We start from the raw sequence: 26,074 nt of genomic DNA on the forward strand, positions 1-26,074 counted from the left end.
TGGGTATGGCCTCCAAACCAACAAATTCAATGCCAGTCAAGAAGGCCTTTCCTCACCCCATTTAAAATTAAGAGGAGCTGGGGAAAATGTGTGTGCCAGCCCAGTGTCACAGTTTAATTCTCTGTTGTTTGTCAGCACCTCTGTCTTAGTTTGTCCATTTCACTACCCTCTGTGATATTCCTGCAGGTGTTGGATAGTGGACTTGGGCCCTGCCTGTCCAGCATCCAGCCATGTCCCTGCCCATATTCCCATTTCTGGAAACACGGTTGAAGCATTCGGAGACATTGCTAACCTATTTTAAGTAAAGGCCTTGTTGTTATTTTTAAGTGACTTGGTTGCTCAGGAAATTTGGTTTTCTTCTATTAATTATTGATCTGATTGTTTTGTTTGCCCTATTTGGTAGTTCTCAGTGGATACTCCTAGTTTGGTGCTCAGGAATTGCTCCAGTGATGCTTAGGGAGACTATGCAGTGCTGAGAATTGCTGGTGAGGGTCCCACATGAAAAGCATGTGCTCAGGTTTTTGTGCCATCTTCTGGCCACTTTTCCTTTCTCTCAGATGAGAAGAGTGTGCTCAAGGATCTAAACTTTATCTTTTCTCTCACTGTGGCAATTACATGGTCCCAGTTACTGGTAAGTAGACTTTAAATAGTAAATAAAATCCAACTGGAGAGTGAAACAACTTATCAAATAAAAGAAATAAGTTAAAAATTGGTCTCTCCTTCAGTAGATTGTCTTTATTATTGCTTCTGAACTTGTGAAGTGTTTTCTGCATAGAACAGTGGTTTGAAATGTAGCAATGACCTGCTACTTTGAGTTAATATCCAAAAGCTTAGTTTCTATGTGTTGTTATGGCTTGTCATCTTTCTTTTTATGTCTGAAAATCCAGGACATTAGTTGATGTATAATAAGCTTGTTTGCACACAAGGAAGAGGGTCACCTTGCACCAGGTGGGAGAGAGTAAGCATGGAGCAAGACAGATCCGAAGAGCTGCCAAGTTCTGTAGTCAAGAATTGCATCTAGGCACCTGCATATCTTTTTTGTTTTGTTTTGTTTTTTGGGTCATACCCGGCAGCGCTCAGGGGTCACTCCTGGCTCTATGCTCAGAAATTGCTCCTGGGAGGCTTGGGGGACCATATGGGATGCCAGGATTTGAACCACCATCCTTCTGCAGGCAAGGCAAATGTACTACCTCCATGCTATCTCTCTGGCCCGGTACTAGCATATCTTTAAGCTATGCTTGCTATCTGTGTGGCTAAGTGTACATAAGCAAGGGCAGTCAAAAAGATATTGTTCTTGGGGCTGGAGAGATAGCATGGAGGTAAGGTGTTTGCCTTTCATGCAGAAGGTCATCGGTTCGAATCCCGGCATCCCATATGGTCCCTCGTGCCTGCCAGGAGCAATTTCTGAGCATGGAGCCAGGAGTAACCCCTAAGCACTGCTGGGTGTGACCCAAAAACCACAAAAAAAAAAGTTAATGTTCCTGTATTTCACCACTGTTGATTGGCATAATTCTCTCAACTCACCTATGGAATTATATTTTGCTATCTGATTGAATTCTTGCTTTATGTTTTTTTTATCTTTTATCTCATCATGCAAGATGTAAATGATGACTCTTTGCTTGAGTGCTTGATAAACAGCATCCCAATGTTTTCAAAGAAAATGATGTTTTAGTGACTGTGTTTTATCAGTAACTGTTTGAGATGTCCAGGGCAGAGAGAAATGTATTCTAGAAATTCATAATTTCTGAGAGTATAAGGGATTGATTTGGGGTTAAAAAAAGGTGATGACTGAGTGTGATGATTGAATTTTGAACTATTTTGGATATACTGTTGCTTGAATAGAAGTGAGTTATTAATACAACATCACATCATCAATGCTAGATGAAACTCGCGTATTACTTTAAGCATTTTTAAAATTTAAACTCTCAAGTCAGCTACAAAGAACAGAACAGATCTTACTTAGTTCTATCTGGTATTCTATCAAGTCACAGTATTAATTACAGTCGTGCTTAGATATGCTGTATTGTAGAAAGCAAACACAATTGCCTTTTGCCAAGGTTTATATAAACTGTTGTGAAGTGAATCCAGTTTGCAATATCACAGTTGAGGGACGACATGTTTGTTAACTTGAGAGTATCTTTAGTTTGTCAAAAGGGTTAAAAGTGCCATCCACTTTGAAAACATTAAAAATGATAGATATAATAAGGAATGATGTGCTCAATGAGCTACAGTTCAAATAGAGGAAATTTAATGGGAAACGATTCCATTAGTAGCAGATGGGCTTGCTTCCTGAATTGCAGTCTTACTGGAAATCTTAGAACAGCTTAAATTTGTTTCCCAGATTTTGATCCCGATAAAAAGTTAGAGTGACTTGTTTATTTGCTGTGCTGTTGGGATTCTTACTGTGCCATTTGGCTGTTTCATTTTTTTTTTTACCAGGCGATTTTTATGATTCCCACCAATCCACCGCCAACATTCAGGAAGCCAGAACTTTGGTCTGATGACTTCACCGATTTTGTTAAGAAGTGCCTGGTGAAGAATCCTGAGCAAAGAGCTACTGCCACGCAACTTTTACAGGTCAGTGCTTGACGGGAAGGGGGCTTGGGAAATAGCTATGAGCCTTCGGACGGTGGCCAGGATTGCTGGGGAGCTCTGGCCACTGATTTCTGCAGTTGTGTCTCTCTCAGGAAAGAGAGATGGTTAGAAACAACACACACACACACACACACACACACACACACACACACACACACACACACACTTCTAGATGACTTCTGTCTTGAAATTTTTTGTTTTCCTACTCTCAATCTTTTGTCTTTTTCTACCCTCATTAAAAAACAACAACAACAACAACAACAGTGTATATAGTCAAGTCTTGCCTCCATAGAGTTGATTCAGAAGACTGAAACTCAATCATGAACAACTTTGTAACTGGGGCGGGGGCGGGGGGAGAATAATGAATTATGAACAACTTTGAAAACCACAGAGTTTAATAAGGTAATTTTTTTTAAATAAAAAGAAGAAACCTCCCGAAGGGCGCTCATTTCCCAATGAGTTTTGTTTCAGAGGGGGACTGTTTCCGGTATCTCTTATTCTGATGTAGTTTCCCTTGACCTTGACCCAACGTTTCTCCTTTTGACTTTTTTGTTCCCTTCACATTATACAGAAATACAGACACTGGGAATTGTGAAGAGGTCATGCCTGGTCAGAGCTGGCTATGGCATTTTGCAGATAAAGACTTTCTCTTACCTCTGCAAAAGTCAACTTTGTGTCTGGTGCCTACATTCATTTTGTTTTTGAATTCTGCCTCAGTGATGACAGAGAGAGTTTTGTGGGGTGAAGTATTTTCCTTGTGCAGGCTTTGACTCCCTGGCATCATGAAGGGCCTCCCAAACCCTCCAAGAATAATCACTGAATAAACTAGGAGTAACCCCTGAGTACCATTGGGTATGACCCCAAAACCAAAGAAATTATTTGAATGAAACTAGAAAGAACTACTATTTTAAAGAAGTATTTGTAAGTATTTTCTCAGCAGAACTGGTTCAAGCCTTCTAGCTGAAAGTGTGCTTCACATGAACAGAATTTACATTTGCAAACTGGGTTAAGAGACAAAAAATAATTCACTTTTTAGTTCTTATACAAAGTAATTTTTCCCAGGAACTATTATGAAAGAAATTTCTTAAAAAATAGAGGAATCATGGGGCCAGAGTGATAGCACAGTGGTAGAATATTTGCCTTGCATCTGGCCAGCCTGAGACAGACCTGAATTCAAATCCCAGCATCCCATATGATCCCCCGAGCCTGCCAGGAGTGATTTCTGAGCACAGAGCCAGGAGTAACCACTGAGTATGCTAGGTGTGGCCCCAAAACCAGAAAGATAGCAGATCAGGCTCTTAAATATGTTTATTGTTAGAAAACTTGAATATATTATACAGCCATTATGTAAGGCTGTTCAGTAATATCTCTCAAACAAAATTTCCTTATGTTCTTTTAATCCAGCAGTTATGTGTCTAGAAATTAGGACATCTGTGATATTAAATATATTTAAAACTCTATAGAATATTGTAGTGGCCAGAGACTGGAAACAAGGTAATATCTGTTAGAAAATTGGAAGGAAGCAGTCTAAGTCTATCCAGGTGGTCAGCAGAATATGTTCACTAGAGCACAGCTGGTAGGAGACTTGCCTTGCATGCAGCTGACCCAGGTTAAATCCCAGACATCCCATGTGGTCACCCAAGCCTTCCAGGAGTGATGTTTGAGTCAGGAGTAACCCCTAATATCACCAAGTATGGCTTCAAAATCAGAGCAAACGATTCACCAGCACCCTAAGTCTGTGTGTAAGGTGCATGTGCCAGATCTTGAGGGAAATCACTCTGGGGATATAAGCAAGAAACTTGCCTTTGCAGACTAATAATCTAGCTAAGTAGCAGGTTTCTTAGAAAGGCTATATTTTCTTTCCCCTTTGTCTTCTTTTTTTTGGGGAGGTGGAGATATGGAACACACATCAGACAGTTCTTACTCAGGAATACTCTGCACTCAGGAATCACTCCTATTGGAATTAAGGGCACCTTACGAGGTGCCAGAGATCAAATCTGGGTTGTCTGCTTGTACCATGAGTGCCCAGCTCATGGTACTATGGACCGGGCCTTAGAGAGACTTCATTTTCTGTTATGTTTTTTGGGTAGCATCAGGGATCCAACCCAGAGTTAGTTTTTTCCACCACTGAATGCCCCTTTTGTTCTCTGAATAACTCTTACCTTTCCCACAGTTACTTTATAGGGACATTTATTTTAAAATATCAGCATTTCAGAGGAATTTTTGGTACAGATATCAAGGGTCTTATTCAACCCCCAATAAAGCAAGGAGAGAAAGGGAGGGAACCAGAAAAAAATGATTTGAATAGCCCACTATATGATACTAGATATAATACTAAGTATGTTTGATAAATCTCAGATAAATGAGTTAGTGGTCTTTTCTAGTCTTAAGTAATCTTTTTTTTTTTTTTTTTTTTTTTGGTTTTTGGATCACACCCGGCAGCACTCAGGGGTTACTCCTGACTCTATGCTCAGAAATCACTCCTGGTAGGCTCGGGGGACCATATGGGATGCTGGGATTCGAACCACCGACCTTCTGCATGCAAGGCAAACGCCTTACCTTTTGCCTTACCTCCACGCTATCTCTCTGGTCCCTTAGGCAATCTTTTTAAATCTTTCTTATGAAAAGAAATTTGTCTTTCTTTTAAAACTAAGCATTTTTCGGATAAAACAAAAAGTACTTTGGACATGTTCTATAATTTTCTAATTTTCTGGATAAAGATACTACAGCCCCGATATACTACAGATTTTTCTCTGACACCAAAAAGATCTCTGGCATCAATGAAGTAAAAACTTCATTGACTCATTAAAACTCCCAGTGCTTACATAAGTGTTGTAGTTCCTCACCTCTTCCTTTCAGGAAAGCACTCTGCCCTACACTTTCTGCTCGTGAGTTTAACCTACTGTGTAGACTTTGTGGGTAATTTGATTCTGGGGTTTGGCACAATCCAGGAAAGTTCTCTTTTCTATTAAGGGCACAGTACCCCTATTTGGGATGGTAGAGGTCTATAGAGTACACAATTATTATTTGCTTGACATTTATTTGTCCTGTTGTATGATCATGAACACCAGCCTAGGCAGCCCCTTTGTCAATCCCTTCCACCTTATTTTCTTCTGTAAATATTAAAATCATAGACTTGTGTTTCTCAAGCAAACAGTGGTGCTTTCTTAGTTTTCTCTTTCACCTTGTTCATGCTCGTTTCCCACACCACACCTAATTGGAGAGACGCTCTTCTTCAAAAATTAGCTACTTGTTTCATAGAAGTTCTACTGTGAGCTCCTTCGCTTCCTCCTTCTCATTCAATACTAACTGCCTTTCCTCTATGTTCTTATAGGCTCTGAGCTCTGATGGGGGCTGTGACTCAGAAGCGGAGTGGATTTAATTCATTGAGTCATACTGGCAATGCTGAAGGCTACTCTCAGTTTAGTGCACCAATGTCATCTCTCACAGTGCTCAAGGGATCAGATCTAGGCTTCCCATGTGCAAATCAAGTACTTCTACCCTTTGAGTGATCTCCTATTCCAGGATAATTTGTTTTGTAAAAAACATTGTTTTGGTTTTCTTCTCTTTCTCTCCCCCCCCCCCTTTTTTTTCTACTCGTTCTTTCCCCACATCATGTAGTGAACATTGCCCTTGAACACTACTGGGCTGACACAGGTAATCTCTGGCATCGCAGGGCCTACACAGCACCACAGCCTCTAGCCCTTATACTGAAGTGCTGGTCTGGTTGGCTATAAAATAAATCCCCTCATTGTGAAATCACCCTCCACACATATTTCTACTCCAAGGCAGACGGCTTTGATGCAGGTAGCCATGAAGAATTAATAAACCAAGCCAGTCAGGAGAGAGTCATGGTGTCAGTTATTTCTCCTTCATATTATCTCTCTCTCTCTCTCTCTCTCTCTCTCTCCCTCTCTCTCTCTCTCTCCCTCCCTCCCTCCCTCCCTCCCTCCCTCCTTCCCTCCCTCCCTCCCTCCCTCCCTCCCTCCCTCCCTCCCTCCCTCCCTCCCTTCCTCCCCAAAATCCATCAGGCAAGGGAGGGCCTAGTGATCCAGGTGGGCTTTTACATATCAGTGGTTTAAAAGTTTAAATGGTTTAAAGGAAAGAGGAAGATGGGGAGAATGCCTGTTTTGGGTTAATAACTGGGTGGCATCTTACAATTTCACCCTTTCTGTTCAAGACAAAAAAAAATTGTGAAATGCTACAAAAGTTTTGTTCTACCATTCTCTGCCAGAGGCAGGAACCCCAGATCAGAACTTATAAAAGTGGTTTGGAGTTTTGGTTTTTATTTTTGGAAAGGCACAGTAATAAAAGGCTGTAAAAGCATCAAATGTTAGATTGTATACATCATTCTCAAAACAATCAGCTTTTTCCATATCCTTATCTTATATATCTCACAAAGTTTTTTCATAGACTTCTCTGAAACATAAACATTAGAACCTTTCTGCAGATATACTTAATTTGAAAATTCTTAAAAATTCTTACACTGAGCACTGTAATAAAAGTCTATAGCATCTAAGTTTTTTCTAGAAACTTCTCTAAACAAAATCATAAGAACATTTCTGCAGATATTTATACAGTTTGAAAATAAGTTTGCCAAAGCATTCTTATAATGAGCACTGTAATAAGAGTTTATACTATCCAAGTTCCCTTTCTGTTGTTTTTTTGTGGACAAAGGCATTAGAGCATTTTTGCAGACATAATTTAAGAACAAGTTGCTATTTAATATACACAGGCATCACAGCAATTGGGAAACAGTTGGATAGCTGAGACCCATTAAAAATATAACAACATTATTCATTCCTTGGAACTATGCAAGCTAATATTAAATCACTGAAGTTGGATACATAATTATCTATTTGTAGGGGATATAGAACAAAATGAATACTATGTTTTCTGGCATATAAGACGACTTTTTAACCCATGAAAAACTTCTTAAAAGTCGGGGGTTGTCTTACACACCGATATACGGCATGCTGAAATTTACTCCAGCTTCAGGAACGAGTAATCCACCTCCCTCTTATCACCACATCCCATCCAGCTGCCAGGCGTCATCACTGAATCCTCTGCTTGTCCTGATTCATCTTTCAGGGCACAGAGAGGAGCTGAGGTACCGAGCACCACATCTCATCCAACCGCCAGGTATGTGGCTTTCCGGTGCTCAGTCCTATGTTCAGCTTTTTTGGGACACAGAGCTGTCTCCCTTTAGCTGTCCTATTGATCACTGCACCCCAGCTAGCTGTTCTTGGAGGAGTCCCCACTCCCTGCTCTCAGTGTAGATCACAATAAAAAAATCACAGTCACTCACTAAAAATGCCGAATGTAGAATGATTGTTGGCACTTCAAAAGCTTTATTAAACATATACTGTTAACCTTTGAGGGGTCTACTCTTAATTTTCATTTGGTGTGCATTAAAAGAGAGGTAGTTTTATACAGCGAATGTAGCCCAAACCCTGTATTTTAACAGGAAAAGTAAGGAGTCGTTTTATACATCAGAAAATATGGTAGTTATTAAGAGCTATATAGGTAGAACACAGTTCAACCAGCACTTTAGTGACCAATACAAACAGGATTGAGAGAATAACATAGAAGAAAGTTGCAGGAGGTTCTGAAAGCAGTTGCTCCTCAGTTGGGCTTGGATTCTCCATCTTCTCCTTCTGTAGTAGACTGCTGGGGTCTCCTGGAACGAAAAGGCCCCTAGTACATAAACCAGAATCTGGTCGGGGGACATGTTCATCTCCCTGCTGTTGGTCTCCCTCCAATAGGGCTTTTTCTTTGGCTTCTACCCCATCAGTGACCTTGATAAGCTGATGCAGATTGGGGGGCTGAGGTCTCGCACAAAACACCTTTAGTAGAAGAAAGGCTGCAGGTGTAGGCATCTGGGACACTGCCCAGAGACTTCAGCTCTCTCCCCTTCACTTCCTGTTTCTGTTCTACCCAAGGGGGCCTCTGCCACATTCAGAACAGGGGCCATATGCACTGATATTTGATGAAGGGCACTTAACACTCAGTCCATCTGAAGGAGGCCGTGATGATGATAATCCATAAGAGGGTCAAATAACTCATCATCAGTGGGGGTCTTGTCTTCTTGGGTGCCTGGGTCCCTGTTTAGGCACTAGTTGTAAAATAAATCCCCTTGTTGTGAAATCACCCACATGCATATTTTCACCCCCAGGCAGTCAGATCTGATTCAGGTAGCCAAGAAGGCTTAATAAACGAAGCTAGTCAGGAGAGAGGCATAAAGTCAGTTGCTTCTTCCTTGTGGTCTTCCGGCACACCAAAGCCAGACTACTCTTTCTTTATTCTTTCTGTACAGAAGTCCACCAGGCAAGGAGGGGTGGGGAGGTGAGAAGGTTGAGTGAACTTGGTGAGCTTTTACATATCAATGGGATAGGTTTAAAGAAAAGAGGAATATGGGGGAATGCCTTTTGTTTAATAGCTGGTGTCCTCTTACAGTAGGCTGAAAATTCTTGGGAGCCTTCCCCCAAAAAAACCAAAGCTAAAAACTCAAGTTCTTTGAAGTATTCCTCTAATATGAAACTTGAGTTGGATTTCTTTTAAAATATGCCTCATATAGAAAGCATGTGGTTAAACTTATCTTTACCAACACAATGTCTCTGAGTACTGAACTAAACTGCTCTTGAATAAATGTAATTTTTAAACCCATTTATTTGCCTTGGCATGTGCCTTTATGCTGGTGATGTTCTAAATTGCAACGTTCATGTTTTCTTGTTGTCCACTTGTTTGATTTTGTGAGTGTTTTGTCATTTTTCTATGAGTTTCACAGTTTTAATTTACCATAGGCTACAAAACCTTTGACATTCCCCTTCACAGATCTGCTGGTGGGTCCATTCGATCTTCTGACCATGAGTAAAGGTTAGGTAATCGGTGTTGTCCAAGTTCCAGATGTGTTGGATGATTCCTTCCTGGGCCCAGATGTGCATGTGCGGCAGTTTTGTGGAGCACAGACATCTGGGGCTCCAGCTAGTGAGCGTCAGTGTGTCTGGGCTGTGTCCCTAGTGCCCAGAGCTGCAGATGGCCGCCAGCAGGCAGCTCTGGGAAGTGCGTGGGCTGCAGAGTGTTTTACCCATTGTGAACTTTGTGGTGTTGAAGTGTGTTTTATGTGTTGTGGTGGGGCTTATTGACTAGAACTAATTGAGTGGCCACTGAGTGAAGCAGAGCAGCCGCACTCTTCTCAGGGTGTACAGACCTGGGGTGAAAATGGCTCTTCTGAGTCAAAAAGGAGCTCACTGCCCATCTTTCTGTCTGCCTCAGTATCTTGGACTGTGTGGCTGGTGCGACTTGTTTTAAAGGCCAGTCAGTCGAGCTGCACTTGACCATTGGCTCCCAATGCCTGGAAGAGATCAAGTGTTTGAACTCATGGTTTCTTTGCCTGTTCCATGCGTTGCATTTCTGCTGGCCTCCATTGTTGTAATCCTGGCACATCACAAGGAAGTGTTATGTGGATACCTGTTACTCTACGGTCAGGTCTTGGTCCTTAAATGCTCTTCCAGTTATTTACTCCATCCCCTGGATGGTGGTGACTGACTGCTTGGCTTTTTTGAATTTTTTTAAATTTCTGCTTGTATTATTTTGGGGGGGAGGATTGGTCTCGGGCAGTGCATATGTGTTTGTGTATATTTAATTGCGTGCATGAGTGTATGCACATTAGCTCCTTTCGAAAACAAACCTTTGAGGCACCCCAGTCACCTTCCCCTTCTTCCTATCCCTGCCAGGCTGTGGCCTGTGCCACATGTCTTTCCTGTATGTTTGTTTTTCATTCCTTTTTCTACAGACTTTGAAGCTTTCCTTGTAGTTTCTCCTTCTGCCTCTTACTCATGTTCTCTTGGAACAAGGAAAAGTTAACAAATCTCTCTTCTAGTGTTGCCCAGTTGCTTTGAAGAGTCACAACTAACTGAATTTTATCTAGATCAGGGTGATTATTTTTTTTTTAACTGAAATGTTGTTTAATGTAGAATATAGAAATGAGCCAATATTTATTTTTGGAAAAGCATTTTGTTCTTGTATTGCCATGCTAGTTTAGCCATTGGGAAAAAAATAAATTCTTCAAGACAAAATAAAATAGAAGGGATATAAAAGGTATTAATAAAATAGTTACCCTCCTTTTGACCACTACTGATTCTAGCTGTTAGCCTATAACAAATACCAGAATAATATTGTTTATGTATGTCATGTAACCACTCATCTTTAATCAATTTTTTGTATTTATTTTGGTTATTTTGGTTTTGGGGTGACACTCACTGATGCTTAGGGGTTACACCTGGCTATGCACTCAAGAGTTACTTCTGGCAATGCTCAGGGGACCAGATGGGGTGCCAGGATTGACCATCTTTTGAGTGTAACAGAGTTTTATGTACAGTTTTTTTACTGTAACTCAATGTTTTAAAAACAAACAACCAAAAACATAAAGCAAAATATTTATGTCTAAAGCACTAAAAATACTCATTACTTTACCTCTATGTTGAGTTCTAGATGCAAGAACAGTCAAGATTGACTGTAGGAATGGTTGAATATGTTAAAGTAGCACTATAGAAACATTTCAGTTTACACCATTAAATTTTACTCCTAGCATCCCTTCATCAAGAATGCAAAGCCGGTGTCGATTCTAAGAGACCTGATAACAGAAGCCATGGAGATCAAAGCCAAAAGGCACGAGGAACAGCAGCGAGAGCTGGAAGAGGAGGAAGAGAATTCGGTGCGTAATTGCCCTCAGAAAGGGTAGTTTTCATTTTCTTTCAGTCATTTGTCTATGGTGTTGCTTTATTTTCTTGAAATATAAGAAAACTATGTACTTTTATAGCACAAGGAGGTAAGTGTGTTTATTGAATTAAGAACCAGTGTTGTTGGGGCTGGAGATATAACATGGAGGTAAGGCGTTTACCTTACATGCAGCAGGTCGGTGGTTGAAATCCCGGCATCCCATATGGTCCCCTGAGCCTGCCAGGAGTGATTTCTGAGCACAGAGCCAGGAGTAACCCCTGAGCACTACCGGTGTGACCCAGAAAACAACAACAAAAAAAGAACCAGTGTTGCTGCATCAACTATTTTCTATCCCTTTCCATTGTGTTTGGAATTGTGATCAGTGTAATAGGTGAATATTGGTGGACTAGTGTGCTATCTAGTTGCAATGACTGTTTCTTAAATAAATATTGTCCTTAAATTAATTGTGCCCTATTTTTTTGAACTGGTGATCCTAATGCTGGTGGCGAGAGAGAGACAGAGATAGGGAGAGAACAGAGACAGAGACACAGAGAGCACACAGAGAGAGAGAACTCTCTCAGATATATTTACTAAAGAAAGAAACCATAAAGACAGATTTCCCATAATAAAACCAATTTATTTTGTTTTCTTTCTATTGGCAAGTCACAGCTTTTTAATTACAAAATATCATTAAATCAAAAAAAATTGTTTTTGTTTTGTTTTTGTTTTTGGGTCACACCCAGCAACGCTCAGGGGTTACTCCTGGCTCTATGCTCAGAAATTGCTCCTGGCAGGCTCGGGGGACCATATGGAATGCCAGGATTCGAACCATCAACCTTCTGCATGCAAGGCAAACACCTTACCTCCATGCTATCTCTCCGCCCCATTAAATCAAAATTTTAACACCTAATGCTCACACCTTTGCTAATGAGTTTCTTCCTTATTTCAAAGGATAACTTATTTTCTGATCAAATAGGGCAGAATACAGAGTACCTTTCTGCAGTCGCTCATTTCTGCTGATTTCTGCTGAAAACCAAGTCTGATCTCTGTCTCTGTCTCTTGCACCCCTGGAGTGAGCAATTGCCCCCCCCACACACACACACACACTTGCACAAAGCTGCTCTGAAGTGGATGACAGGTTGGGTGCCCCTTTGACTGTCCAATCCTTGCCTACCCTCAGTACTCCCCAGCCTGTCTCATGTTTAAGCCAACCTACCCCTTCCCACACTTAGGGAGTCCTTATTGGCTCGCCTCCCCTATCCAGGTCCTGTCCCTTTCTAAGTCCTCATCTCCCCTCTGCTCTAGAAAACTCTTCCCCACACCTGAGCCTCCTGGCAGCTCTTCTCATCTATTGGGTTTTGATCCTGTACCATAACCGAGGCATATGGACTAGCCCCTAACCAGGATCACATTTATCACCAGGAGAGGCTGAGCTGGACATTCCCAGCATAGAGGCCACCTGTTCTGGCCACAGTCCTGTTGAGAACCCCTGGCTTTCTGAAGACCTGGACAGGCACCTGGCAGAGGCTAGCTTGGTTCCTGCCATGAAAGAGTCTAAAGGCTCTTTCTGAGCTGGAAGAGGGCCGCTCACCTCTCTGGCCTCGCTGAGCACAAAGGATGCCAGTGCAAGAATTAGATGTGTTGTTTGGACATAATCTGGGGTGAAGCATGTTGTCATCCTCCCCACTCCTTTTCATACTGACTCTGAGGCGAATTCTCTGGCCATGGGCTATGGAAGAGTAAAGAGCTCCAGGAATCCATCAGTGCCTTCTTAGAAGCTGCCTTCTAGGTGGCAAAACCTGACAAATCAACTTCTTTCTTCTAGACAGAGCACAGCACTGCAGAGCCATTAACAGAAACCCAAGCACTCGCCTCGTTGGAAAGTTCTCTGGTGTTTTGTCATATGTGCCTGACTTACCCTCTGTTTTCTTTTTTTTTGGGGGGGGATGGATGTATTTGAGCCATACCTGGTGGTGTTTGGGTGTTACTCCTGATGCTCTGCAATCACTCCTAGTACTGCTTGGAATTCTCCAGTGCTGGGGATTAATCCCAAACTCCCAACCATAGTGCCATCTCTTCACCCACCACCTGGTGTCAGGACTCAGTGGAGTGCTCAGCGGTCTCCCCAAGGTTTGAGCTGGGACTAGTGAGGAGCCAGCAGCCCTTAGCCAGCAGGTAGGATGGCACAGCTTAGCTCCAATGTTAGTGCGCCAAGAGGAAAATAGAGGGGCTGCTTTCCTGACATGACTTTGACAGTCAAGTCTTTGATGTGGTGAAAGGATGTACTCTCCGGCGACTCCATGGCCAAGTTTTCAAAGCAGCTCAGATTGCCCTGTAGCAGCTTCTGCCCCTGAAGATAGAGATCAAAGTGCACTTCCCCCATGTACCCCACCTTTAGTGGTAGATCAGATGTGACATCATAACCTCATCCTTCTCTGTTACAAATGCAGAGAAGACCAGCCTCTTAAGAGTCAAGAGTCCAGGAGAGGCTGGAGTGATAGTGCAATGGGGAGGGTGCTTGCCTTGCACATGACCGACCAGGATTTAATCCCCAGCACCCCATAGGGTCCCATGAGCCCTCCAGGAGTGATTCCTGGTGCAGAGCAGGAATTATCCTGGTGCGCAAGCAGGTGTGTTCCCCCCCCCCCCCCATCCAAAAACAAAAAGAAAGAGTCCAGCAGGTACATATTTGGGATCTTCCCTAGTAAATGTTCAAACATCTTTGATGGACTCACCTCTTTCTCTGCATTGATAAACTCTCAAGGCCACTGTTTTGCCTGCTGCTCCCTATCCTGCTTGTTGAGTCATTCTTTTCTTTCCCCGGAGCTAGCCAGGGTTTGGAGTGAAATCATTGTCTTGGTGCACTGGAGGTTTCAGTTTGAGCTGTCTCTGCCCTTCTCATGCTGTGCCAGACTTTCTGCCAAAACCCCTTTGTGGATCTCCTGCACGTCCATCCATGGTCACTCATTGAGAACAGAAGGTGTCCTTGAATTCTGTAGGGGCCGTTGTTTTGCTCTCATGAACTTCTCCCAAGACCACCTGGGACTGAATGAGCTGCTTCAAAGTGTGGGCATGTGCGTTGGCTCTTTCTGAATACTTTTGCAGTCTTCTCTACACTTTGATTTAGACACGATGCTTTCCTGAATGGTCCTCGGATTTTACGTCCAATTAGAAATTAATTTGATGCTTACTTTGAATTCATGATTTAATCGTTTTCCACATCTAGAGATTTAAAAAATCAGGAGGCCACTCTCTTTTTTGTTGGTCCTTTCTTAATCTTTTCTGTTTCCTTTCACATTTTTTCCCTGAGAAAAACCATTTTACCCAGAAATCTCACTTAATAGGTTCTCCAATTTACTAGATGGGGTTTTTAATTTTTGTCTTTGTGTTTGTTTTCCACTTCTTGCTTTTCTGGTTATATTCTTAGTTATAATCATGTTTGCCCTTTTTCTTTTTTTTCTTTTTTTCTGAAGGTCCTCCCCTCAACTTTCTCTGTGGGCACACACAATAGTTACAAAGACACCCCATGGACAAAAGCTCTCACAGCATTGAGAAGAGCACTATTGGCTATTCTGATTTGAGAGAGAGTGGAGAGGAGAGAGACAGAGAGAAGAGAGAAAGAGAGAGGAAAAAAAGAGGAGAGGGGCCAGAGAGAAAGCACAGCAGTGACTTTGCCTTGCATACAGCCAATCCCGTAGGACCTGGGTTTGATTCCTGGCAACCCATATGGTCTCTGGAGCATGCCAGGAGCAACTTCTGAGCACAGAGTTATGAGTAACCCCTGAGCATGGTCCTGTGTGGCTCAAAAACTAAAAAAGAGAGAGAGGGGAGAGAAAAGAAAGAGAAAACAGAAAAAGGGGGGGTTGAGGGAGAGAGGAAGGGAAGGAGGGGGGTAGGGAGTCAAAGGGAAAGAGGGAGAGAGAGGGAGGGAGAGAGGGAAGAGAGAGGAGAAAAAGAAGAGAGAGATAGAGAGAGAGTTGTTTGTCCTTTTTCTGCCCCTGCATAAGAACATTCTCCCTCTTGTGTCCCAACATTTTCCTTCCTTCCCAAAGCCTCCTAAAAGTACTTGAGATGTCTCCCAGGATCCTTGTGCCTATCTTGGTGGTTACTAATTTTCTTTCAGAATGATGCCACCCAGTTTCCTCCCACTGCCTCTTGCCAACTTCTCTGGTTCTTGAAGAAATGTCACTTAGTCTTTGCCACACCCCATGCTCAGACAGCACAACTGCATTGACATTGTGCAGAAAGATCGAAAACTAACATTGGAGTTGTAGTGATTCCCCCCTAGCCTCCCAAAGCCTCTAGGTTCTGAAACTGTGTTGTTTTATGAGGTCAAAAAATTTTAATTAAATTTTTTCATTGAAATGATAAGAAAAAATTGTCTTGAAATTCTTCAAAGAAGTAGATCAAACACTGCTGAAATTCATTTGGAACAATAGACACCAATGAATAGCTTGAGCAACCCTTGGGAAAAGGACTATGGAAGGCATCATTTTCCCAAACTTTAAATTAAATTACAAAGCTATAGTCATTAAAACAGCATGGTACTAGAATAAAGACAGACCCTCAGATCAGTGAAATAGACTTGAGTATTAGAAAATGTGCCCCAGATAAACAATCAGTTAATCTTTGATAAAGGGGAAAGTAATGCAAAATGGAGCAAGGAAAGCCTCTTCAACAAGTGGTGTTGGAGCAACTGGCCAGCCGCTTGCAAAAAAGCAAACTCAGACCTCCATCTAACACCATGCACAAAGGTCAAATCCAAATGGATGAAAGACCTGAAACCATAAGGTATATTGAACAACATGTAGGTAAAATACTGTATGACATTAAAGACATTAAGACTAAAGTCATCTTCAAGGTGGAAACAGCACTCTCCATACAAGTGGAAACAGAGATAAACCAATGGGACTATATTAAGCTTAGAAGCTTCTGTACCTCAAAGGAAATAGTACCTAGGATACAAAAGCTACCCACAGAATGGGAGAAACTATTCACCCAGTACCCATCAGACAAGATATATAAGTTACTGACAGAACTTAACAAAAACAAAAACAGAAACAAAAAACAAAACATCTAACCCTGTCAAAAAATGGGGAGAAGAAATTAACAATTTCTCAATGAAGAAATACAAATGGCCAAAAGGCACATGAAAAAATGTTCCACATCACTATTTATCAGGGAGATGCAAATCAAAACAACAGTGAGGTACCATCTCACACCATAGAGACTGACACATCACAAAGAACAAGAACAATCAGTGCTGGTGGGACGTGAAGAGAGAAAGGAACTCTCATTCACTGCTGGTGGGAATGCCTGTCTAGTCCAACCTTTATGGAAATCAATATGGAGATTGCTCAAAAAACTGGAAATTGAGCTCCCATATGATACAGCTATATTACTTTTAGGGATATACCCTGGAACACAATCCAATATAAAAATCCCTTCCTTACACCTATATTCATCGCAGCACTATTTACAATAGCCAGACTCACATAAATCTTATGGCTTTAGGTTGCTTTGTGTACTGCTAAGAAATGTTATAATGTACTACAATCTGGGGACTTGTGAACAAAGTAATTGTACCTGGATTCTGCCTTATTTTTCTTAATGTTCTTTGACTGTAAGTTCAATATTTAGACGTCAGCAAAGGGATTTCTTCTGAGAACTCTGTTTATGGGCGATTGTCCTTTCACTTGTCCTCTTTGCATCATTGTTCTCATAATTAAAAATAAAAAAATTAAAAAAATAAAAAAATACAATAGCCAGACTCTGGAAACAACCAAGATGCCCATCAACAGATGAATGGCTAAAGAAACTGTGGTACATATATACAATGGAATACTATGCAGCCATCAAGAGATGAAGTCATGAAATTTTCCTATACAGGAACTATTATGCTGACTGAAATGAGTCAGAGGGAGAGAGAGACACGGAATAGTCTCACTTATCTATGGGTTTTAAGGAAAATAAAAGACATTCTTGCATTAATGCTCAGAGATGTGTGTCTGAAGGACCAGATTAAATTAAATTACAAAGCTATAGTCATTAAAACAGCATGGTACTGGAATAAAGACAGACCCTCAGATCAGTGAAATAGATTTGAGTATTCAGAAAATGTGCCCAGATATACAATCAATTAATCTCTGATAAAGGGGCAAGTAATGCAAGATGTGTGCCTGCAGGACCAGATCATGATATGAAGCTGCACCTCAAGTGCAGTTAAAACACTAACAACTACCAAGACAATGTTAATGAGTGAGAGAAGTATAATGCCTGTCTCAAATACAGGCAGGGGGTGTGGGTGGGGGAGATGGAATGCATTGGTGGTGGGAATGTTGCATGGGTGGAGGGGGTGTTCTTTTGTGACTGAAGTCCAACTACAATCATGTTTGTAATCACGGTGTTTAAATAAAGATAAAAAAATTTTAAAAAATGAAATATTGTCCTGAACAATATTCATCTGCTTGGCTTTATATTTCACATTTCCATCTTGTAATCACTGTACATTTCATGTAAATGTAAAAATATGTGCATATGTCTCTATAATGGCTGAGATTGAAGCATAGATCCCCAGAACTCCTATAAGAGTGATTTCTTTGTGACTGCATTTCTGACAGATTTTTAAACAGAGCATTGTATTCTCTCAGGAACGCTTATTTGCACCAAAGGCTCAAGTTGTCGGGGAGTTTGCCTTTATATGGTTCATACCTTTGGGATTCTCTTGTATCTTGGCTTTAAATTGGGTTTCATACCCAGTTTGAAAATAAAACAGCTGAATTCTTACAGAACTGTGCATTTCTTCAAAATCCAGGCCAAACAATGCCATTAAAATGATAGTTTTTATTACTGTTTTCACAAAACATATATATATTTCTAACCCAAAATTGCAGCATAAAGTTAGGTTGTTTATATACAAGTTGCAGCATAAAGGACCTTCTATCCTCTTGTTATAATTCACAAAATGCATAAAAAATGTTAAGCATGCGTTTTGTGATTTATTATACAACAGGCGGTAAACATTTATAGAGTTTGACTTAAGGACTTATAAAAGACAAGTTTTGTTTTTATTTGAGGTAGAGGATTAATTTGGTCTAAACCTGGCAGTGCTCAGGGCTGCTCTTAAGTTGTGCTCCCAGGTTGCTCCCAACAGTGATTCTGGGGACCATGTGGTACTGGGGATCAAACTGGTGTCAGTCGCTTGCAAGGAAAATGCCTTAATCCCTGCACTAGCTTTCCAGCCCCTTCAAAACTGGTTTTAAGTGAACTAGAATAGAATGCATTCTGAAAAGATTTACAGGCATGTCTAAAAGTCTACACTGTAGAATGGGTTGTAATGTTATCTGTCTGTCTATCTTCCCTCTCCTCACCCTTCTTCTGTTGATCCAGCAGTTATGAGCAGACACACACACATCCTCTGCTGTGGTGTTCACACACTTGACTGTGGTACGTGCTAGGGATTGTAGCACTCAAGAGGGCCTAAGAAATCTCCTGGCCATGGACTTGTCTAAAATTTTTAGTTGTGGTGAGGCCAGAAATCACATTTGTTGTAGCTGGAGTTAAAAGGCAGAGCATCCTGGATCATGCCTGATCCTCATGGACATCCAGGAGATTCATGGCCTCCTTCTAGCAAGACAGATGCTTTCGCCATGGAGCCACAACCAGTACAATAGATGTATCTGAAGGGGCCAGACATGATGGTGTTAATGAATGCATAAGTGAAGAAATATGGTACCTGAAAGTGTTCATCTGTGATACTGAGGACTGAACCCAGACTTGCTTCTCCCAGCCACTAAGGCACACCTTGGCCCAAGAATTCCATTCTGATCCTGCCATTTATTATTTTATTATTTCTTGGGTCTTCTGCAAGTCTCATTTTAAACATTGAGCTTCCACTTTAATATAATCTCTTTATAAAGCTGCAAAACACACCATCTATACCAGTGGTGACAAACTCTTTGGTTCTCCTAAATTTGCACATGTCAAGTGAAAACTATTGTCTGCTCAGTTTTAGTTTACTCTAAACAATTTTTTGCTATAGTTTAGACAATTTTTGATACAACTTTCCCAGGAACGGAGGGGAAAAATTTAAAACATGAGGGGTCAGAGTGATAGCACGATGAGAAGGTCATTTGCCTTGCGTGTGGCCAACCCAGAGTTGATCCCCAGGATCCCAATACGGTCCCCCAGCCTGCCAGGAATAATTTCTGAGTGCAGAGCCAGCAGTAACCCCTGAGCACTTCCAGGTGTGGCCAAACACAAAACAAAACAAACAACAAAAAGGACTTAAGAGATCAAGACCTGTCACAACAGTCATGCCAAGTTAGACATTTTTAAGAATAGAAGTAAATAGGTATTTCTCTTTGTCTTAACCACTTTTTCTTCCGCAAAATTATTTTCTCTACATGGTGGAATAAAGGTCCATTTGTTAACCCTCTCATCTTCTTTCCTCCCATATAAGAGCAGTTGTAGGGAAATGAGCTTTTATCTGGTTGGTACTGTGCTCGCATTAACATCTACATTCTAAAGTCAAGGCTGTTGCTTTGCAATTTATTTTTATTCATAAAAGCTTTTGATTTACTTTTGCTCCACGAAATCTGCTAGTTCCTTTGGAGTTTGCTCCAGTTGGGGAATTCCCTCGACTGGGACCCATCAGTTAGGGGTACTGGTGGACTGTCTGCATCCACAAGATGTTGTCCCAAGGTCTAGTTATCTTTTTGGGCCCAGCAAAAGATGATTGGTAGATGGGTATCCTGCTTGTTTTCACTGAGGTTTTCTCTCTTATTCCTCTCATCTCCTCTTTTTTTGATTATTTCAACAGTAAGTGGGCATGTGAGTGCTCAGCACTGCCAGACTTCATTTCTGCATGGATTTGAGCAAGGATCTGGGTTTTCTGGCAGCCTCTATGGCAGCTTTTTTTAGGCGTGACCCAGGATTGGTCTCTGTCTAATTGGAAGCCAGAGCCCATTGGCACGGAAAATGTTTCATAAAGCTAAATTTTGAAATTATGTCGGTCAAATTCTTCTCCAATTTTTAGAGCCACAAAATTCACCATGTTGAGTCACATGTTACAGGAAAGTATTTATAGTCAATATTCAGTATTGTACTTGCGCCTGTTGGAGAACTTACATTTTCTGTTTTGAGTTCACTTTTTCAGAGAGCGTTGTTCTGAAAACATAAGCTGAAACCTATCGATATCAACTTCAATTTTTTGTTCCAAATTTAATTTCAGTTCATAAAGTTCATTTTACTACACTTGGAGAAACATTCTTGGCCTTAAGTTCAAATGACGTTTCCATCAATTCTGAATTTGACTTTTGAAAAGCAAACAATATAGATCACCATATTAAGATAGATTTTTTTTTTTAAGTTTTAGTACTATGCACCTGTGTCCTGGGAAACTGTTATCAACAAACCTCTTTAAATATTTTATTCGTGAAAGGAATGGGATACAATTGGAAGTAAAGCCTCGTGAAGTTGATTTTTATAACCATTAGAGGAAAAGCTCATCTGATGAGAATATATCTTGACAAATGGACGTGTTTTGATAGGTGCTGAGGTAATTGTACAGATTTTAAAAATTAAACAAATTGCAAACAGAGATTTCTGCAGCAGGTTAATACCAGTATCAAGCTTTTTGTGTTAGTCAAAGCATTGCTAAATATGACAAAGTCTTCTTTTTTGGGGGGGGGAGCGTTTCTGAACATGTGATATAAATTTGGTGCTGAGATGGGTCAGCTGTATTCCATAGTAAGAAGGAATTTGTTTTCTGAATTTTAGTGCAAGATATTCCTAAACCTGGAAATCTGAGCACTAGTACAAGGGGTAAGGCATTTGACTTTTATGCTGTTGACCCAGGTTCAATCCCCAGAAATTCCCAGGGTCCCCCAAATTTCTCTATGAGTGATCTCTGAGTGCAGAGCCAGGACTCAGCCCTGCCTGAACACTGCCTAGTGTGGCCCAAATCTACCCCTTCATAAAGATATTCTGAAATCTTTAGTATAAATTGAATAACTGCCTTTATATTTACATAAGTCATTAGGTAATTAGTTCATTAGTACTATTAATAGCTGACTTGCATATGGCACACATACTTTTGGGCATCTAGTAATATTTTCATGAGACATAGCTTAAAAGCATTTTTATTGTTACAAAAAATCTTTCATAGAAGAGGTATTAATAATGAGGGTTGGAGTGATGGTATAGCAGGTAGGGCACTTGCCTTGTGGGTGGCCAATCCAGGTTCAACTCCTGGCATCCCATATTGTCCCCTAAGCTCATCAGGAATGATCCCTGAGCACTACAATCCTGCAGCCCAGTTTCAGGGTCTGATTTTGCCCCATGCTGTGGTGTGGCTGGAAACGTCACAGATCTTCTCAGATCTCTGACTTCCATTCTTCCAGACCATGACAAAGCACAGGAGCCTTGCAACACTGCTGCAAAAATTAGACAGGATGGCACAGCAGAAAGCCTGGCTTATGAGCCTCTCTTCTCTCTCTTTCTCTCTCCCCATTTTTGACATTGTGGTTTACACTACTGTTTATAAAAGGGTGCCATGCATATCCCTTTCAAAGTCCTCTCATTGCACTCTCTGCTTTTTGTGGTAAGCTTCCTACTGAGGCCTGGTCCTCCTAATCCTCATCCCTATTTTCTCGGAATAACATCCCCACTCTGTCTTTCATTTTTCCTATATCCCATGAGTGAGATTATTCTGTTTATCCTTCTCCCTCTGACTCATTTCACTCAGCATACTACTCTTCATGTCCAGCCATGTATAAGCAAATTTCATGACTTCATGACTTGGATTTCTTTTTTCTTGAATATGCTTCTTTGTCCTCACTTTCTTCCTGTCTCAGGCTTCTGTTTAACATATTCTCTAAGTATGGATAAAAGAGAAAAAGAACTAGGGCCGGAGAGATAGCATGGAGGTAAGGTGCTTGCCTTTCATGCAGAAGGTCGGTGGTTCGAATCCCAGTATCCCATATGGTCCCCCATGGGCAATTTCTGAGCGCAGAGCCAGGAGTAACCCCTGAGCGCTGCCGGGTGTGACCCAAAAACGAGAGAGAGAGAGAGAGAGAGAGAGAGAGAGAGAGAGAGAGAGAGAGAGAGAGAGAGAGAGAGAGAGAGAGAGAGAGAGAGAGAGAGAGAAGAGAGAAGAGAGAGAGAGAAGAGAGAGAGACCCAGTGTTTCCCTTCAAGAAGTTTGCAGAGAGCCCTGGTGAGCTTCAGGTCCAAATGGGGGTTTGGGAGGCAGTTAGCCAGAGCACTGGGATGTCGGTTTTGCTCCCCTTCCCCTCTGACTGCACCCCCCCCCATCTCTTTCCTACTCCCCAGCCAGCCCTCCCTACTGGCATTTCTTTTTAGACCATTGAAAACTTTTTCTCAGAAACAAACTCTTCCCCTTTCCTCCTTCTTCATGGCCTGCTTCTTCCTATCCCTGCAGAGTCCTCTGTCACTCACTGTCGCTGTCAAGGTTCGAAGAGACCTCAGGCTTCATGTGAGGGGCTGGAAGCTCCATCTGGGTAGTTTCTGTGAGATGGAAGTGGCCCTAGAGAACTGGATACCCCACTAATGTCTTCACTCTCACTGCCTACGTGAAGGCTTTTCCTCCTTGAGGCAGTCCCTGATCCCTTTCCCCTGCACACCCTCTGCCTTCCCTGCCCTCCTGGACACTGGACACCTCTCAAGACAGACATGAGCCTGAGCATTGCCCTGAGCTTCTGCATCCCTGTGCCTATGTCTGCATCCCTGTGGTTCTGCAGGATCAGCTCTCTCTGCTGGATGGATCTTGGGGGCCTAAAGGGCCAAGCCACATCTGAAGCAGTGGAGATTGGTGGGGTGGTTCTGCTAACCCAATACTTTCTCACCTCAGATGGCACCCATGAGGGGATTTTTAGCCCCAGACAAAATGAGCGTATTTTTCTTTAAAGCAAAGTTCTGAATTCTTCATTCAGACAGATATTCCTTCGATCTCGTGTTCTCCCTTGAACACGATTGCTGATTTCTCTGTCTCTTTCCTGATCTCGTCCCATACATGTCTATCTTTCCCTTCCATCACGTCTTTCTAAATAAGTTTCAATAAAAACTAAAAGCTAAAAGAAAATATGATTCTTTATTAAATTAAAAAATCATTTTATAACACTATCCTTTCATAGCATTTCAAAACTTGTATTTGCTATTGAGCACTGTGAGTAATGGAGCAGAAAAGGAATTAGAGGAGGAAAGGATGAAGGGAAAATTATTAGTTGCATTTGTTTTAGGAATATTAGGTTCATTCATTTTTTTTTACAGATGAAGTGATAATGTGAATATTTGATATGCCCTCCTGTATATTTCTGTTCATATTGGGGAATCTTGGTTAATCTAAGCTAGTTCTTACTATTAAATATATATAACATGGAGATTGTTTAATGTAAACAATGTGTATAATAAGAAATATAAATGCTGCTTATTTTAAAAATGTAACTTACATCATACTTGTGACTGCCATACTTTTTTTTTTTTTTTTGGTTTTTGGGTCACACCCGGTGGTGCTCAGGGGTCACTCCTGGCTGTCTGCTCAGAAATCGCTCCTGGCAGGCACGGGGGACCATATGGGACACCGGGATTCGAACCCAACCACCTTTGGTCCTGAATCGGCTGCTTGCAAGGCAAACGCCACTGTGCTATCTCTCCAGGCCCTGTGACTGCCATACTTTAAAATATATCCTTTTGGGGGTCCAGAGAGAGATTATAGTGGGAAAGTTGTTTGCCTTACACGGTGTCTACCCAGATTTGATCTCAGTATCCCAAATGGTCCCCTGAATATGGCCAGGTATGATCCCTGAGCACAGAACCAGGAATACGCCCTAAGCATGTGCACATACCCACAGCTGCATGCGCCTCAAAATCAACCCCCAAAATTCTTTTTTTTTAAAAAAGGAATTTTAAAAAAGGTGACCACTAGACCTTCCAAAATTCCTGAAAGCAGTAACTTTTTCTGAACCTGTTTTTTGTATTTGTTCTAGTTTCTTGTCTTTGGTGCCCTCTTGTGGCACATGTTCCACAAAGGTTGGGTTATTATTATTATTATTTTTTTAACCTTCCAATGTTGGGCTTGATACTCTATTTTGCTAACCTTGTGACATGCTTTGGTTCCTGAGAGAAGATATCAGAGGTCATGGTTCAGGTTTCCTCTGCTGTTTAACTCGCTTTCTTGCGTATTAATGTGCGTGGTGCATGGCGAGGCTGCTACGATCATCTTTTGTTTGGAAACCTTTAAGATAAAGCCTGGAGCGTGTGCAGTCTTGCATCCTGCCGCCTCTGAAGTCCTTCCCACACCCCCAGCTCCCCATTTCAGTTCATTGTACTGGGGAACAAGCCTTTCATGATTCCTCGTGAAGGCTTTGATGTCACTTTATAACACGCCTGGGAACCCAACGAGCTCAAGGCCAGTGGAGCAGAAGTTTCTGTTTGTTTATGGCAGGTATGTGGAAGGCAAGCAGCCTTGTGAGCCCGTCAGCTGGTTCTGCTGTGGAACCAGATCACCTGGCTCTAGCCACAGGGAAACAAGGTCTGTGTCTGGGATGCACTTTCCCCTTACTGCACTTCGCAGAACTTTAGCCTGAAAGCAGCCGAGCTTCAGAGCAATATGAGGAGCATTTTGTTGTTGTTGTTGTCATCATTGTCGTCGTTGTTATTGTTGTTTGGGCCATACCTGGCATTGCTCGGGTTACTCCTGGCCCTGATCTCAGGAACCATTCCTAGTAGGGTGAGGGGACCCTATGGGATCCCAGGGAATGGAACCTGGCTCGACTGCATGCAAGGCAAGCAACCTCCCCGCTGTGCTATGCTCAGGTCCCAAAGGAGCATATTTTTGATGTTTTTTGTCTAAGACTCTGAGCTCAGTTTGAGTGGAAGCACAAAAGAGACCGAAGTTGTCAGTTCTGTAGGGTGCAAGTATGGCCCATCTCAAGAGGGAGCACAGAAAAGAGGGCATAGTGGGGAAAGGGGGCAGTGGGGACCTGCTGAGGGAGACCCTGCTATCTTGCCTCACTCTCAAGGAGAAGGGACTCTGCTCAGTGGGGCTTGGGACTGCGGCATGCTGGGAGACTACAAGGAATGTCTCGTGACACCCTCTGACCTTCACTCCTTCTAACTCAGAAAATGCACATTTATTGACTTGGATTAGCATGTTGCCATGACCACCCCCCCATGTGGTTATGCAGAGAAAACAGAGAAGAGATTCCCCAGCCCCCCATTTTCTCCAGTTTCTGCAGCACCCTCTCACCCATCGATAGGCAAACTGTGTCTTCTGTATGCTCTCCACTGGCAGTGCTCCAGAGTCTTTTCTAGATTGGTTATAAACAGCATCACCTTCTTGGTTTTCTTCCTTCATCTATTCATATTAGACTCTCCTGAATGCTGAGGTTCGTTTGGTCCTCACTGCAGGTTTAGAATATTTGGCCTCATCTCTGACCTACTGTGCTCAACTGCCCAGAAAGTTTCTAGGCAGATTTTTCTTTGGGGGTTTCTTTCAGATCTGATTTGTCATTTCTCTTTTGGGGAGCCCAGCAGTGCTTAGGGCTTACTCCTTTCTGGCTCAAACATCACTCCTAGGATAGCTTGGGGGACCTTATAGAGTTTTGGGATCAAACCTGGGTCAGTCACATGTAATGTAAGTATCTTGCCTGCTGTAGTATCGCCCTGGTCCCTGAAGGAACACCCCCCCACACCTTTTTTTAACCCCAGCCTGATTCCCTCAAATTTGGAATTTACTT

The 26,074-nt window shown here is 41.9% G+C and overlaps 1 protein-coding gene across 1 annotated transcript in view; it reads left to right on the forward strand.

Moving 5' to 3' along the window:
• The window catches only part of STK3 (serine/threonine kinase 3), a 219,325-nt gene that overhangs the window by 128,081 nt on the left and 65,170 nt on the right, over positions 1–26,074 (forward strand). Inside the window, exons 7-8 of the mRNA XM_049773897.1 lie at positions 2,440–2,577; positions 11,186–11,311. Of these exons, the coding sequence (XP_049629854.1) occupies positions 2,440–2,577; positions 11,186–11,311 (264 nt within the window). The remainder of the gene's footprint in view (positions 1–2,439; positions 2,578–11,185; positions 11,312–26,074) is intronic.

This window comes from Suncus etruscus, chromosome 5 (assembly GCF_024139225.1).
Source record: "Suncus etruscus isolate mSunEtr1 chromosome 5, mSunEtr1.pri.cur, whole genome shotgun sequence".
Taxonomy (NCBI): domain Eukaryota; kingdom Metazoa; phylum Chordata; class Mammalia; order Eulipotyphla; family Soricidae; genus Suncus; species Suncus etruscus.